The 14,278-nt window shown below is 43.9% G+C and overlaps 2 protein-coding genes across 4 annotated transcripts; both read left to right on the plus strand.

The window, feature by feature from the left end:
• Positions 1 to 215: 215 nt before the first annotated feature.
• lad1 (ladinin) lies at positions 216 to 7,413 on the plus strand. Of its 2 annotated transcripts, none has more exons than XR_009790976.1 (13): positions 216 to 357; positions 1,185 to 1,364; positions 1,685 to 1,895; positions 2,825 to 2,898; positions 3,738 to 3,909; positions 4,368 to 4,460; positions 4,602 to 4,645; positions 4,722 to 4,770; positions 5,148 to 5,191; positions 5,285 to 5,351; positions 5,546 to 5,574; positions 6,150 to 6,278; positions 6,407 to 6,496. XR_009790976.1 is itself a non-coding variant. In XM_061791077.1 (13 exons), exons 1-13 carry the CDS (start codon positions 320 to 322, stop codon positions 7,030 to 7,032), a joined length of 1,275 nt encoding a protein of 424 aa, XP_061647061.1. In that variant the 5' UTR covers positions 216 to 319; the 3' UTR covers positions 7,033 to 7,413. The 2 variants fall into 2 exon arrangements, 1 of the variants encoding a protein (XP_061647061.1); XM_061791077.1 differs by lacking the exon at positions 5,546 to 5,574 and adding an exon at positions 6,949 to 7,413.
• Positions 7,414 to 7,829: 416 nt separating this feature from the next.
• On the plus strand, positions 7,830 to 13,337 carry tnnt2a (troponin T type 2a (cardiac)). Of its 2 annotated transcripts, XM_061791232.1 has the most exons (14): positions 7,830 to 8,022; positions 8,112 to 8,122; positions 8,456 to 8,515; positions 9,041 to 9,091; positions 10,489 to 10,518; positions 10,655 to 10,676; positions 10,814 to 10,877; positions 11,337 to 11,453; positions 11,526 to 11,603; positions 11,768 to 11,878; positions 11,955 to 12,064; positions 12,157 to 12,247; positions 12,692 to 12,732; positions 13,157 to 13,337. In XM_061791232.1, exons 1-14 carry the CDS (start codon positions 7,985 to 7,987, stop codon positions 13,188 to 13,190), a joined length of 858 nt encoding a protein of 285 aa, XP_061647216.1. In that variant the 5' UTR covers positions 7,830 to 7,984; the 3' UTR covers positions 13,191 to 13,337. The 2 variants fall into 2 exon arrangements, with proteins under 2 accessions (XP_061647216.1, XP_061647296.1); XM_061791312.1 differs by lacking the exon at positions 8,112 to 8,122 and having other exon boundaries at positions 8,001 to 8,022.
• Positions 13,338 to 14,278: the final 941 nt, after the last annotated feature.

Here is a 14,278-nt window from a genome sequence, read left to right on the forward strand (position 1 = left end):
TTCGAATTGTATGGCTGCAACACGTTCCCAAAAAAAGCTGAGACAGGGTTGCACAGTATTTGACAACACAATCGTGCATGGGAAAACTGCAAAATAGCTGATAAGTAGTTGAACAATCACTATCTGCTGTTGCGTCATTTCCATTCAGTTATTCTCTCTCTCAGGTGGGTAGGTCACCTTTGTGGTTATGTGACACCTGAGTCAACAGGGTAAAGGTGGACTGTTTAGCGCTGCGATCTGGCCACCGCCCTCCGAGCAAGCGCCTGTCCGCTGCCTTGCAGTCCCAGCGGAGTAGACCGCGACGCACTTCCCGGCCAGCATGTCCGTCGGTCGGAGCGACTGGTCCACGTTGTCCAGGTAAGTCTCGTTTTCCCAAAGAGAGCGCATTATCCCGAGGATACATGTCACGCAATGTAACACTGAGTATGTCGAACAGCTTTTAACTCAAATGAGTTCTGATTTGAAAATATCCTAATTATTCATGAATTTTCAAATCAACCCAAAAAAGACCAAAATATTAATTTTGTGATTAAGATGCCCAGTGGCAGGGATTTGCTTGCGTTTCTGAACAGAACATTTTAGGTTCATTGCTCGATTGATCGTGCGTTGGCTCCAATTTGACAGTCAAAAGGTGAATTCAGTTAAAAAAAAAATCCTGATTCCTGTTCAAAATGATAAAATGTAGACAGCTCAGTGAAATGGCAAGAGTATGTATTAAAACACGTCTTACATACATACAGTAGACGGCTGGCGGTCTAATAAATCCGTTTACGCATTTTAGTTGCGACATCCGCATCACAGCAACTTTTACAGTCCTGTCTTTCTTACACTTAAAACAGCCTCAAGCAGTGTATATATATATATATATATATATATTTTTTTTTTAGGTGATAAGTCAAAATTGGAATATTCTGACAAATGAGCTCACTGAGAGAACCTCACCCCTCTTCAGCATTTGAACAGACTTCAGGCGTATACTTTCCCATCCCCAACATTTGACATAAAGCGGCTCAGACCTTGTTCGACAAGTAAAGCAGGTTTCAACTAACGGTTATTCAAAACGTAATCTCCCCTTTTTTAACCTCCCTTGTGCATTTATTAAAGTAGTTGTCGCCATGTTATGATTGATACGAGACGAGCCGTTTGCATTTTACAAGCGGGCACGCGGCGCACTATGCCCTCAGCTTGGCGCGCCAGTGGACAATGGAGGACGAGGAGGAGGTGGAGAGGGAGAGGAGGAGGAGGGTGAAGAGCTCAAGCAGCGCCCGCGACACCGAGAGCGACGTCAGTGCGGCGCCCGTTGATACGCCCGCAAGCGACCGGGAGGCCGACTGCCCACCTGAGACCTCACCGGACTCCAGCAGGTTAAAGTTCATGTGAAAGAAAATGCTTTTTGTGCTCCACTTGTGCGTCTTCCCATGCATCCGGCATCCGAGGTGCCATGCTGAGAGTTCCCTCCTCTTAGATGGTCGGCCACAATGGGCGTTGGCTTTCCAGAGACAAAAGAGAATTGAATACCTTTGCCCCACGGGAATGCGTCATCTGCACACCCCTCCAACTAACACCATGCATGGCGACTTGGAATTTGTCAAAAGCATCTTTTGGACTTGACAGCGCGTCAACGGTCTCACAAAGCAGGCGAGCCATCATACGCGCCTCGTTCACACACGTCTTTTGTTTCCAGCGTGGAGCAGATGCAGCTGGACTTTGTGGGGATGCTGCGCGTGCGAGATGAAAGGTGCGGGATGAGGCGCATGGAGTCGCTGAGACGCCAGAAGGGCGTCGGGGAGGAGGACGAGAAGTCTGGCGGGGAAGGAGGGAGAGGAGGACGACGCAGGGAGGAGCTAACTGCGGAACAGGACAAATCCACCACCAAAACAAATCAGCCACAACAGGTGAGCTCTTGCCCTCCCGAAGACATCGACAAGCGAAGGCGCGCTATTGTCACAGACAGACACGTAAGGAATTCAGATTTGGCAAACCATAAAAATACGGCATTCGTCAGCACAGCACAGGAAGAGTTCCTTGTAGCTTTCAGAAGACCCTATCCCTAATCCATCGGGAACCTTCCCTACCCTGATAGCTTTTTTCAGTGGGGAAACGGGGGTTCTCAAACTACCGGGGTAACTAGGTAAGTTCCTGCAAAAGTTCTTTCAGTTGAGAGCTCAACACTCCAACATACTTCCTTGACACCAATTACTATCCCATTAGCCAGGGCTTTGGCACCGTCTTATGTGCGAATAGGTTAATTTTCTCGCAAATAGTTGAGGATTCCACTGCAAAATAAACACACACAACTATGCAGGGGGGGAGGGGGGGGGGGGGGGGGGGGGGGGGGACATTGTATTTGTACAGACGAGTACCCAGGAGGCTGAGTTGGCGCAACGCCACACATGGCCTGCAGTCAGCTGTTGCCCCACACGAAGTCATGTTAATCATCTTCCACAGTTCCCAACAGCAACTGAGCCACGGGAGCACAAAAGGCATACGGAGAGGCAAAAAGCCCACCTTAGGGCGAGACAACTAAAAACACCGAGACAACTAAGGCGAAAACAACAGCTTCCACTTCTGAGGCCCTCAGGCGAGAGTGGACAGGATTGTCGGTGTCTTTGGGATGTTTTTGCCTCACAACTTATTATATAAGCCGGATCCTTTCCCTATATCAATGTTTAGTCAATCAAGTGACCGCCTAGATTTATATGAGGAGGTTTTTATGACATGCGACTTATCGACTGAGGCCATGCCCCGAGGATGTTACGTAATGCGAGGCGTGTATCGGGCGGCTTTGTGTTGATTCTGTCTACTGTGTGTGTGTCTTTATTAGCAAGAAAACGGAGAACCACTGAAGAAAGACGCCATTTCCAGGCAACCATCCGACACGACGCGCAAGTTTGTCAGGTCGACAAGCGCTATTTTTCCATTATTAGTCTTTGTTTTCTCAGAACTCTTCCCAATCCCCGGTGACAAAGAAAGTAATGCACTGAAAAATATTACAGCAAAGTTACACTAGTCACAAACCTAAAGCACGACACAACCTTTAAGGGTGAACTTAATTTGATCGTCTTTAAACTTTTCATCGTCCAACTGTTGGAGCTGAAATGCACAATTCCCAACAGGTGTTTGATCCATGAATTGACCAATACATTTGCCTGGTTGGATTATAATTTATAGTTAAACAGACACCATCATGCTGTTCACATCTTCCACTGAGTTTAAGAGTCACAGAATCCCACCAGCAGGTTGCAACACAGAAGACTGGAAGAGTCACAGAAAGGCACAGAAGTGGACGTCTGTGGAAATTCTCATGAATCAAACACCTTTCCCCATTCAGCTCCGTGCAAGAAAAAAAATTATGTGAAAAGTCCTGAAATATTGAACAGATGGACGTGCATTTAAATGTTTACAGAATTAAGTTCACCTGCAAAGGTATTAGTGCAATTTACCTTGTGGGTTGTGTGTGTTGCAATTGCATCTTTAACTAAGATGCTTAACACAGTTGTAAATATATATATATATATATATATATAATCAATTCACATTATTCATATTGCTGTCACTGTAAAAATAAAAAGTGTAGCGGTGTAATTATGAGCAAAATAAGCTGCATTCAAAAATGGCAATACCTGTAAATGATATTACGACAGGTCATTTGAAATATGTATTTTCAGAGGCGACATCGGTGAGAATTGGTGCTGTTGCTTCATGAGGTTTTCCCACTTGTGTTTGTGCGGTTGTAGTTCTGTCTCCATCTGTCTCGACAAGAGCCCCTCCGCTAGCGGGCGCACGACCCCTGTGAGCCCCCTCTCGCCGCGGACCCCCAGGTCACCTCGAGAACAATGGTCCTCACCATGCAGTAGCCCCTCCCCTCATGGACTGAGGAGCCCCATTCCCAATGGACACGCACTCGAGGTACGACACACGCACACACGGGTCAGTTGGCTCTACTCAATGGAAAAACAAATTGCAACAGTTCCCTCTAGTGTCCAACATCAGCATGGCAGATTGGCTTGGTTTACACACACACACAACACATTTATTTTACATTACAAACCACCTAATAAATGTTCCAAAAAGAATACGTACTGCAATAATGTTGCACTTTCATCAATCTGGGCCTGTTTATTTGAAAACAGAGCCGATCTACTCACTGAGACCTTCGACAGCTCTGCCATCTAGTGGACGAGCATTGGAAGGTTCTGCTTGTCACTGCACGTTGCTGGCATAGATAGATGGGGAAAGATTATTTGCAGTGAATAAAACATTTCAGTGAGATTGGATCCCTTTGTACACGGCGCCTGATCTCTAGCGTGGCACGGTGAATATTCTCAATCTGCTCTGGTATTTTCTTGTGCTGTACAATTTGTCAGACAAGTGTGATGAGCTCCTCGACCGACAACAACGGCGAGCAAACCACCAAAGCTCTCTTAATCAGGAAGAGCTCCAGGACCATATCTTTTCGGGTAAATGCATACTCAAGCCACCGGAGCGCTCACTCTCTTAATATCAAGTCGTGCGCGACATGTCACATGATTACGTCCACATTGCGCCAGGCAAAATGCCAACATTCGTGCTAAACCACATGCCGTGTGCTCGGTCTACAGATGATGAGGAAGAAAGAGGAGGAGACTTCGCCATTGCAGAGAAGGTCAGAAGAAATTATTTCACAACTGGATTTTGGCCATTGTCCGTGCCAGATTATTACTTTTGTTTCTCTGTTACAGTGCGAGTGTCAGGGTGGCCTCCAAAAAGTTCGAATGCAAGACGGTAAAGGTCAGTGCACTCCAACTGAGAAGTACACAATGAGGACAAAGGCATTGGGACATTTTGAATTCAGCGACAATCCGAGTTCCTCTTGAATCTTTATAATCTTGCCAAGATGGGACCAGTTTTAGAAAGCCCTTTTTGTCCCAGTATGACTGGCAAAAATGCCCATCGAACACCTTTGGCACAAAGTAGATCCAAGATTGATTGACACAACAAACGCTCTTGTGAAAGAGTGGCCAAAAACTCCTTGAGCGAACATCCTGGAGGAAGACGAGTCCATATGGGTTTGCCTCCCTACGTCGCGGATGTCTCAATAGCTTTGCGCACAAGTGTGTAAATTGCGGGGGGTCCCATTTCAATTGTTTGCTTTCCTTTTGGATCAGAATGAAGCCCTCAATGAGGACAAAGCACCATCTTTCCAGAGGAAGTGAGTCTGTTTGAAATCTTGAGTACTTTTTTTGGGAAAAGACCTTTACGGCAGTGCCCCACTTGACTGACCAGAGCAAAAACTTTGGTGTAGTTCCGTGCAGCGAGTGTCATCGAGGTCCATCCAGGAGAAAATGGACAGGCTGGCCCAGGCTGCACAGGTCGGTCGCTATTTTATTTTGCGCTCTTCAGCAGAGGAGCGTCGTCACGCTACTCGCTTACATTTACGTAAGACATTTGGGAGGCTTAAATTGGACTTGGCGTCGTAGCTTGAATGCAACATACTTGTTTTTAGTTTGACTTGAGTCTTTTGTTTGCTTTCTTTTTCTTTCACTCCGTTCCATTGTTGTGCTAGTTCGAGACTTCCGCCTTGGGCGCGGTCACGTGAGTATGTTTCACCATTCCGATTGAAGTGCGAGTGATTTGACTCGATTTGACCAATGAAACGGAGCCAAGCAGTCACATGACGGCACACAAACTCTCACAGAAGCAGCCTGGTAAAAACAACAGAAAAGAACGCTATGTAAATAATCGCTGCCTGGTGAGCCTGTTGTGCAATTTCATGGGTGTGGGGGGAATTTTTATTTATTTAAGATAATTTCTTGTGACAGAGATTAAATGTTTCAGTAAAAGTGAAATGGTTGGGCAATATCTGAATTAGCATATTCCCATTTTGATATTTTTGCCGAGTCGATGTTCTTGCTTTGATTTAAAAAGTACAACACAAGTTAGTCGCCAGTTTCTAAGCACTTGAGTCGTTTTTTTGTTTGTTCATTTCCCCCTGCTGAATCCTTTTACGCAAGTAATTATTTGGAGGACTACTTTTTACCTTTACAAGAGTTGTATTCTTCTAAAGTAATTACTTGAGTACAATCTGTGGCTCCTTGACCCGCCCATCTGGTCTTCAGAAAGATCAAGCACGACGTCACTCTCAGTGATCTCATTTGACATTTGCGCAGAAATCGGAAACGGGTCGATGTCCCGATGTGAGCCAGCGTACCTTGTACCTGCTGGACGAAGTGTCCAGGAAGAGGGGCATCTTTGAGAAGGAGCCGCAGGCAGACGCCCCAGTTGGCCCTCCCAAACACGTAAGGACGCGAGCTCACATCTTTCTCCTTCAAACTCACTCACTGCCATTGACGGCTGTTGAATTCAAATATCCACGTTAACATGGAGGACTGGAACTGAATGAGTGTTAATGCACCTCAATCTTCAGGAATTTCGGGGCTCTACATCAGGAATGTCGGACCGGATCGACCGCTGGCTCGACAAGACCACCCCAATCGGATGCACCTCCAATCCTACGGTTCGATCAGCCATCGCAACATGTTGACTGCACCTGTGCATAAGAGAACACCCGGAGCATGTTAGCCTGTGGCCGCTAGGAGGCAGTGCTACTCTTCTTTTAAGCAAAAACACAAAATTTAAAAAATGACACAAAATATTACAGATATCATTAGTCCACCAACATAAACCAACAAAACTTATTCGGGACTCCTTTGGGTCTTAGGTTAGATACGAGCTGGTTACCCAAAAACAAATTAAAAAGTAGTGGTTCTCCAAACTTTTTAACGCTAAGTGCCACCATCATGACCAACATTAAAATACGTCAGTGAAAATGAGACAGTTTTTATTCCAAAAAGTATATTCGATATTCGAAGCCACTGAAACACGATGCAATGTAAGGAAATAAAAATCATTTTTAAAAAAACAACCTGCAAAAACAAAAACAACAATCCTCCAATATTTGTGTTACAGGACTTCAAAAGTGTGGACTTCACCAGCAAGAGGAGTTTGTTTAAGAACGTCACAAAATCCAAACAAGGACAAATCTACAAGTGAAAGATGATTTCGTCATATTTGGCAAAGCACGAGAAACGTTTTTAATCTGATTCTTTGCAAATATGGAAAATGGAAGCACTTGAATTCTGCTGTATTTGTCTCTGCTTTTATTTGTCTTTCCACCCTTGGTCTCCTTCCTGGGTGGGGGAAAAAAAAAAAATCAAAATAAAACAAGTTGTAATCTTGGAAGACTGAAAAGGATGAGACTTCTTTAAAGTTAGATCCGTTTCATGTTAAAAGTACAAATGTAATTTGTCAATATAAGCAGTTTAAAGAGTAAGATCGTGTGCCAATCCACACATGAAATCTTTTGTTGTGCATGTGCAATGAGAAAGTCCCCACCTGTGAAATAAAACCCTTTAATACAACAAACGACACTTAGATCATTGTCAGTTTTTTCTTCTTCTTTCTAACACCACATTTTGGATTTACTTAAAAACACCTCCAATCCATCCGAGGCGTAGGCATCGTGCGATGACATTGAAATGTTTTTCTAGTTTATTTTTCCATCTTCATAGAAAAGATCCCTGCTTTCCATAAAACACACCATGCAACTCTTAACTGCCTTCATAATTGAAGTTTAATTTTAGACGTAACCATCCTCTTATCTCTGCAGATTAGAGTTCTGCGTCTGTTTCGTCAGCGGACGGTTGCTATAGAAGGGAGTGCGCGTGTGCATTTGCACTCTGCCTTATTTGGTTATGCTGATAATGCAAAGTGGCAGCTATCTGAACGGTTATTAATAACGCAACAAAAGTGGATGCGGGCCACCACTGTCAGACGTTTTTTCCTCTCCTGACAGGATCTTTGTTCCCCTGCATCACTGATCACAGGTGGCCTTTGCATGAAGAGAAAACGCACAACGATGCAGAATTGCACTTGAAATTGTGAGTAAATGAAGACATTCTGGATAAACTGAGGGCGTGTTTTGTGCTCAAGGTCACCGCCGGTCATGTCGGACAACGAGGAGGCGGTGGAGGAGTATGACGAGTAAGTCGATTCGTCATAGATTGCAAAGCACGCGAAGCAGATTTGGAGGCCGAGTCTTAACTGTGATGAATGTGTTTGACTTCTAACAGGGAGGTGGAAGGTAAGAAAAGGCATCACTCATGAAGGCATCACTCACTCATCGCATTCCCCCCCCCCCCCTCCCAAAAGTCTCTTGAAACTGCAGAAGTTGCAAAAGACAAACGCGATCAAAGTGCTAAAAATGTTTCTCCGTCGAAAATGTTTGTTTTTGTTTTCCATTCAATTCAAAATCCTTCTCTTTCCCCCTTAAATTGTTCGAAAGTGGTGTAGATCACGGATGGATGGGGGGCGGGGGGGTGGATATTCTCTTGTAAATTTCCTTATTGAGGCTCAAATCGCTAGTCGACCATTTTGGAGGAGTCGGTCACATCACGGCAACTTCTTATTTCTCCAGAGGAGGAAGAGGAGGTAGAGGAAGGCCAAGCAGACGAGGAGGAGGAGGAGGAGGAGGAAGGTACGGCTTGGGATTTGTGCTCAAACACGAACTGCATTGCATTTTGTTTGATAAGGAACCTTCTTTGACGTGCTCAACATTTCTGTTGCCATTATTGAAATGTTGAGAAACGCACACACACACACACACACACACTTGTATTTGAGTGTTATGTGCTCGAAATACCAGAGGTGGGTATCTCATTGCTGTCATCTGTTTCCAACGAGCTTGGGTGGAGATGAACTTTTTTTTTGTTCTTCCTGGCCTCCACGGAGAAAGAGATAATAAACATTTCAGTCCAGGCCAATTCAAATAGAAGCGCTCAGCAACCAGGCAGCGATTCAGTTCATTTGCCACCTTGCAAAATGTTTTACATCATATCCGAGCTCATGACAGATCTCAAAGATTTCAACTCAGCGATGGGCCACGCCGGCCTTCATGGACGTCCAGTGAGCTTTTTTTTGTCTACCCCGTCGTATTCTAACAACTCTCTGACTGCAAAGTTTCTCGCTCATATGTGACTTTTTTTTTTTGTCTCGCTCCCAGACAAACCCGCTGGAGAAGAGGAGGAGGACCAGGAGGCCGGCGAAGAGGAAGGTATGAGAGGAGAAACACCAGGGGCAGGATGAATGTGAACGCGTAAAAACAAAAGATAACCACGCAAATGTGTCAGCGGGTGTTTTCTCAGAGACTGCTGAGAAACTTGAGTTATCTGAGTCAGATGTCACTTTGGTATGCGACAGACTGCTGCTAATTGACGAGCGTGCACGCACACACACACACACACACACACACACACACTCACGCCTTCCAACCCCGAGGCTTGACTTTAGTCACTATTAATCATTCTAATATACTAACATTTTGTCATCCCAGTCATGGATGTTTAAAGAGCCTGTAGCTCCTCCCAAGGGGAGGGGGGGGAAACAAAGTTCAGGATGATGGATAAGAAAAGATATAAAGACGACAGAAGACATAGCTATTCAAAATTATATGACCAATAAATACAATTAATACTATTTTTATTTTTTTTTAAAAAGCCTGAAAAAAAGAGTAAGCAACTACAGTTTGAAAGGAAGAAAAGTCTTGAAAATACTCAGATGTCGAACTGAAGGGATGGAAATAGTAGTGAAATGTGCGACGTGACGGCGCAACCTTGACAAAGGAACAAAAAGAGTAAAAGGTCAATTCATATATTTTTAAAGGTCATGAAAACAAGGGTATCGCAGGATTCTGAAATGATTAATTCGCAGTGGTCTGCGACAAAAGTTAAAAATCAACTTTAAAAGGGCAACGCTACAATGCCAAAAGGCAAATTCAAATGGGAAATTAATATTTACTGTAAAAAGAGGCAGAAAGGTGGTTTATTCGGATCTCTGCTCCTTTTCATTCAAATTTTGTGTTTGCATTTCACACATGAAATCAATAATCAACGACGAATAATCAACGATGACCAACACTGAAAGCAACTTTTCATTCGTTATATAAATAGAGCAAATCTGAAATGTGCCAAATTATCCGAATGATTAAAAACAAAATGTCTCAACTAGTTTATTAGCTGGTCTCCTGTTTAACTAATGTCAACTAATAACGTGCAGTAAACTTTGATGCGTCATGACTTTTCTCATGTAACAGAAAAACTTATCCACCACCACCACGACCATGTTTTTTTCTTTTCTCCTTTTTTTTTGGGGGGGGGGGGGTTTGAACGACGCGAGTAAATAGTCGGCTTCATTTGATTGTTTGATGCCTTGGACAACAAACTTGCTCGTCGGGGGCCCCATTCGGGAGATTCCTGATTCCCGACATGTCATTTCCAAGTTGTGTCGTTGATTTGGAGCAAAATCAGCCGTCTGTCGCAGCGACCTCACAAATGTCCACAGACGCCCTCAACATCTCTGAGAAAGCAGACGAGCAAATTGCATTTGGCTTATCCTTCATTGTCTGTCCCTCAAAGAGTTCTCGTTAGTCACACATTCCGCTTTTGTTTCCAGATGGCGACGCGGAAGCAGAGGAAGGAGAAGGTAACAATGACCCGGACAACGAGCTCATGTTTGTCTCTGAGATGAACGCGTTCTGTAAAACACATTCTCAACTTGCAAATGAGCGAGCGCGGGCTTGACTCGCTCTTCTCTTCTTTCCTCGTCTCAACAACAAAAGAGGAAAGCAAACCAAAGTTCAAGTAAGCGCCAGCCATTCATTTACTTTGCTCTCGTGCGACAATCAATATATATATATATATATATATATGGGATATTGTATGTTCTGTACAGTAGAAGAGAAAACTCCCAAGTTTCTTCTTTGTCTTATCCACTCCAGGCCGTTTATGATGCCCAACCTCATCCCGCCCAAGATTCCCGATGGGGAGAAGGTTGATTTTGACGTGAGTTAAGGTGCATATATTTCTGCTGCAGGGTTTAATTATGTAACTTTAAATATACTCAGACAGTTTAATATTAAGTACACCTCCTGCACATAACGAGCCCACAGTAGTTTGATTATTACTACTACCGGGTACCTTTTATTATTATTATCAGTGATGTAAAATTCCATGATGCTGAAATGTGTTTCTCGTAGTTTGCCCGTGTCATGTGACTAAAGATGTTTTGCAAACTGCTAGAATGATGGAGTGCAGTTGAACAACACTGGTGCGCATTTCCATGACTTTGTTTCCATGACTTTCATTCAACTCTATTATCACTGCAATGCTTAGAGTTGCACCAAAAAAAAAAAAAATTAGAAACATAAACACTTTCTATTTATGTAACTTTTTCTAAATCAATATCCATTTTTGTATGCACTGTTCCAAATAAAACAAAGGATCCCGTGTTGGCTTTCGCAGGACATCCATCGCAAACGGATGGAGAAAGACCTGATGGAGCTTCAAACGTTGATCGAGGTCCATTTTGAGAGCAGGAAGAAGGAAGAAGACGAGCTCATTAATCTCAAGGAGAGGATAGTGAGTGCTCCAAACACACGCACGCATGCACATGCAAACACAAAGTGGGTTTGAGATTGGTTTGATGTGCAGGAGAGGCGCCGCTCCGAGCGAGCGGAGCAGCAAAGAATCCGCAGCGAGCGAGAGAAGGAACGACAGAAACGTTTGGAGGTAGAGAACCTACCGAGGATTTCCTCTCTGGCACTACTGAAATGCTCTCGTACAGACTGCTGAAAGTCTCGGACACTACCGAAACACGTATTTCAGTGGAACGTATGAGAGCATTTCGGAGTGCGTGAGATGTAATCTTCAATGATGCCACGGGTGGCGTTCAGGAGGAGCGCTCTCGCAAAGAGGAGGAGGAGGCCAAGAAGAGAGCGGAAGAAGACGCCAAGAAGAAGAAGACGCTGACCAGTCTGCACTTTGGAGGCTACATGCAGAAACTGGTGAGAAAGCGTCGGGCCTCCCGCTGGAAAAGCCGATCGTTGCCAACCCAACGCGAGCCGTCTTTCCCACCCACAGACAGAAAAGCGCAGTGGCAAGAAGCAGACGGAGAGGGAGAAAAAGAAGAAGATCCTGAGTGAACGACGAAAATCTCTGGATGTTGACAACCTCGACCAGGAGCAACTCAAGTATGTGGAAAAATACGATTTGCGTGTGAACTCCCGGTTGGTTCAAAAAAGAACTCAAGCACCGTTTGTTTGTCCCAACCGGTGACTCACAGAGCGAAAGCGAAGGAGCTGTGGGAGTGGATGCAACAGCTGGAAGCCGACAAGTTCGAGCTGCAGCACCAGATCACCAGCAAAAAATATGAGGTGCCTGCGTGCGGGAGGCCTCGTTAGCGATGCAACAACATTAATCCAATGAGAAGCCTGCAGAGGATGACAAAATAGTCAAAGTAAAAAAATAGAAAAATAAAAAAATCCAGACTGTGAAACGTAGTTCAAGTACAAATTAATTTTCAATTACAGTCTTCCCTCGCAATATCAGTTCACCGATTGCAGATTCTGTGTATCGCAGATTTTTTTTCATAGACATATCGCCCATATTTCCCCATATCGCTGGATTTTGAGTGTATGCTGTCATTTGTTTGTGGTAAAATAAAATTGTGGACATACAATTTGAAAAAAAAAAAAAATGTGGTCACTACTTAGCAGATTTTACCTACTGCGGGGGGCGGTCTGTAACCTAAAGGAGGGTTTCCCGCCGACTCCTGTGGTTTTGTAAATTGTCATCATTCGACCTTTTCTCCATTGCAGATCAACGTCCTGAGGAACCGCGTCAGTGACCATCAGAAAACGTACGAATGCACAAAGAATTCCATTTGATATAAATCCCGCCTGCGACCTGCAACTCATTATTTGTCATTTTTCTATCATCTTTCTTCGGAAAGATGATTGATGGAATGTCCCTTAACGCAGTGACCGAATGACCCTCCCTTTCTTGTGAATTGTGCATGTCTCAGGCCAACTTTTGTAAATCACGCTTTGGCGATGCTGCAAAAAAAAAAAAAAGGGAGTAATGGAAAGCGGTTAAACGCATTCCTGCTCTTTTTGCTCTAACTGGACGAGCTGGCTGCATGGTTGGGTGCGGCGCAGCAGTCAAGCGTCTCCACCTCCGGCACAGAATGTTTCACACAGCGGGCCGCTAACAGACTTGTTACAGAGGATGACGAGAACGCCCGCAACAAAAGCTGCTCCTAACGCACTTTGTGTTTTCCGCAGGTCCAAGAGGACCAAGAGGGGCCTGAGGAAATAGATGCCGTCTTGCAGCAATCGACAAAACTCAAACCAACCCTCACTCCCAACCCTTTCTATATGAAAAATCATATCACTGTCACACACACACGCTGCATAGTAGTACTGGATTTATGGATGTAAATGAATGAAAAGCATTTCAAATTTGGCCAATGTTTTTTTTTCTTGACTTTGTGGACAGTCAGACTGCATAAATTCGGGTCTTGATAGACGGAAAACTCCAAAGCGGAAGCAGTGCAAGAATGAAAACCCTTCCAAAAGCCTAAACCAAAGGAAAGATGAGACGACTTCCTAATGAGAGACAGGCTCCGACATGACTGCGACTCTTAAGTTGCGCCTCGTACTAACGCTCACATGCTGAATTCACATCATGGGACAATGCGACAAAGCTAGTGAATACATAAAATGCTGCGATGTTGTGATGGAACCGCAATTAAATTTGCAGCGGCTACTTGAATGCATCCATAAGGTCCATTGCCTGTTCTCAACAAGAGGAAGTGCAATGTCAGAAAGGTTTAATATTAAGTGCACCTCCTGCATATAATGTCAGACTACAGTATAGTAGTCGAAGATGGATAGTGGATAGAAAAACAAACACACACAAAAAAAAATCATCTTAATAAAGGAACCAAGTAGCCAAGCTCTTATTGTATAACCTTAAAAGGTAGTGTCGCATCAATGATAAAAAAAAAAAATTGCGATATATTAGACAAGCAAATGAAGAAAGAGATGAATTAAGGAATTCTACTATTATACCAAACCATTCCCAACTAGTTCATATCCGGGCGCTGAGTATTTGCTTGTAGTAAGAGATTTGACAATGCATTGTTGTATCATTTGCTGTGCAAAACTTTGCATAGAATACAGTTATATGGGAGGTTTAAGCGCAGTTATTCTGTGACTGAGTAAATGCTGGTAATTATATGGCTTAAATTCTATACATTGCCAGAAAACTTCAAAAGTTTTTTTTCTTTAGGTCTGTGAGGATTCACAGTCACGCAGGTCATAGTAAGCCGCAAAAGTAGAATTGACATAACGGACTCTTCCTGCTTGTTGTTTTGTCTTTTTTCCCCGAAAATGATAATTAAT

The sequence above is a fragment of the Phyllopteryx taeniolatus genome, chromosome 1 (assembly GCF_024500385.1).
Source record: "Phyllopteryx taeniolatus isolate TA_2022b chromosome 1, UOR_Ptae_1.2, whole genome shotgun sequence".
Taxonomy (NCBI): domain Eukaryota; kingdom Metazoa; phylum Chordata; class Actinopteri; order Syngnathiformes; family Syngnathidae; genus Phyllopteryx; species Phyllopteryx taeniolatus.

What these genes read in the sequence shown, in the direction of transcription:
- lad1 (XM_061791077.1), top strand. Translation starts at nt 320, where the DNA reads ATGTCCGTCGGTCGGAGCGACTGGTCCACGTTGTCCAG. An exon ending in CCAGGACCATATCTTTTCGG is followed by an intron (nt 4,461 to 4,601) that starts GTAAATGCATAC and finishes CTCGGTCTACAG; the next exon opens with ATGATGAGGAAGAAAGAGGA. An exon ending in GCACCATCTTTCCAGAGGAA is followed by an intron (nt 5,192 to 5,284) that starts GTGAGTCTGTTT and finishes ACTTTGGTGTAG; the next exon opens with TTCCGTGCAGCGAGTGTCAT.
- tnnt2a (XM_061791232.1), top strand. Translation starts at nt 7,985, where the DNA reads ATGTCGGACAACGAGGAGGCGGTGGAGGAGTATGACGA. An exon ending in GGGAGAAGGTTGATTTTGAC is followed by an intron (nt 10,878 to 11,336) that starts GTGAGTTAAGGT and finishes TGGCTTTCGCAG; the next exon opens with GACATCCATCGCAAACGGAT. An exon ending in GAGGCTACATGCAGAAACTG is followed by an intron (nt 11,879 to 11,954) that starts GTGAGAAAGCGT and finishes TCCCACCCACAG; the next exon opens with ACAGAAAAGCGCAGTGGCAA.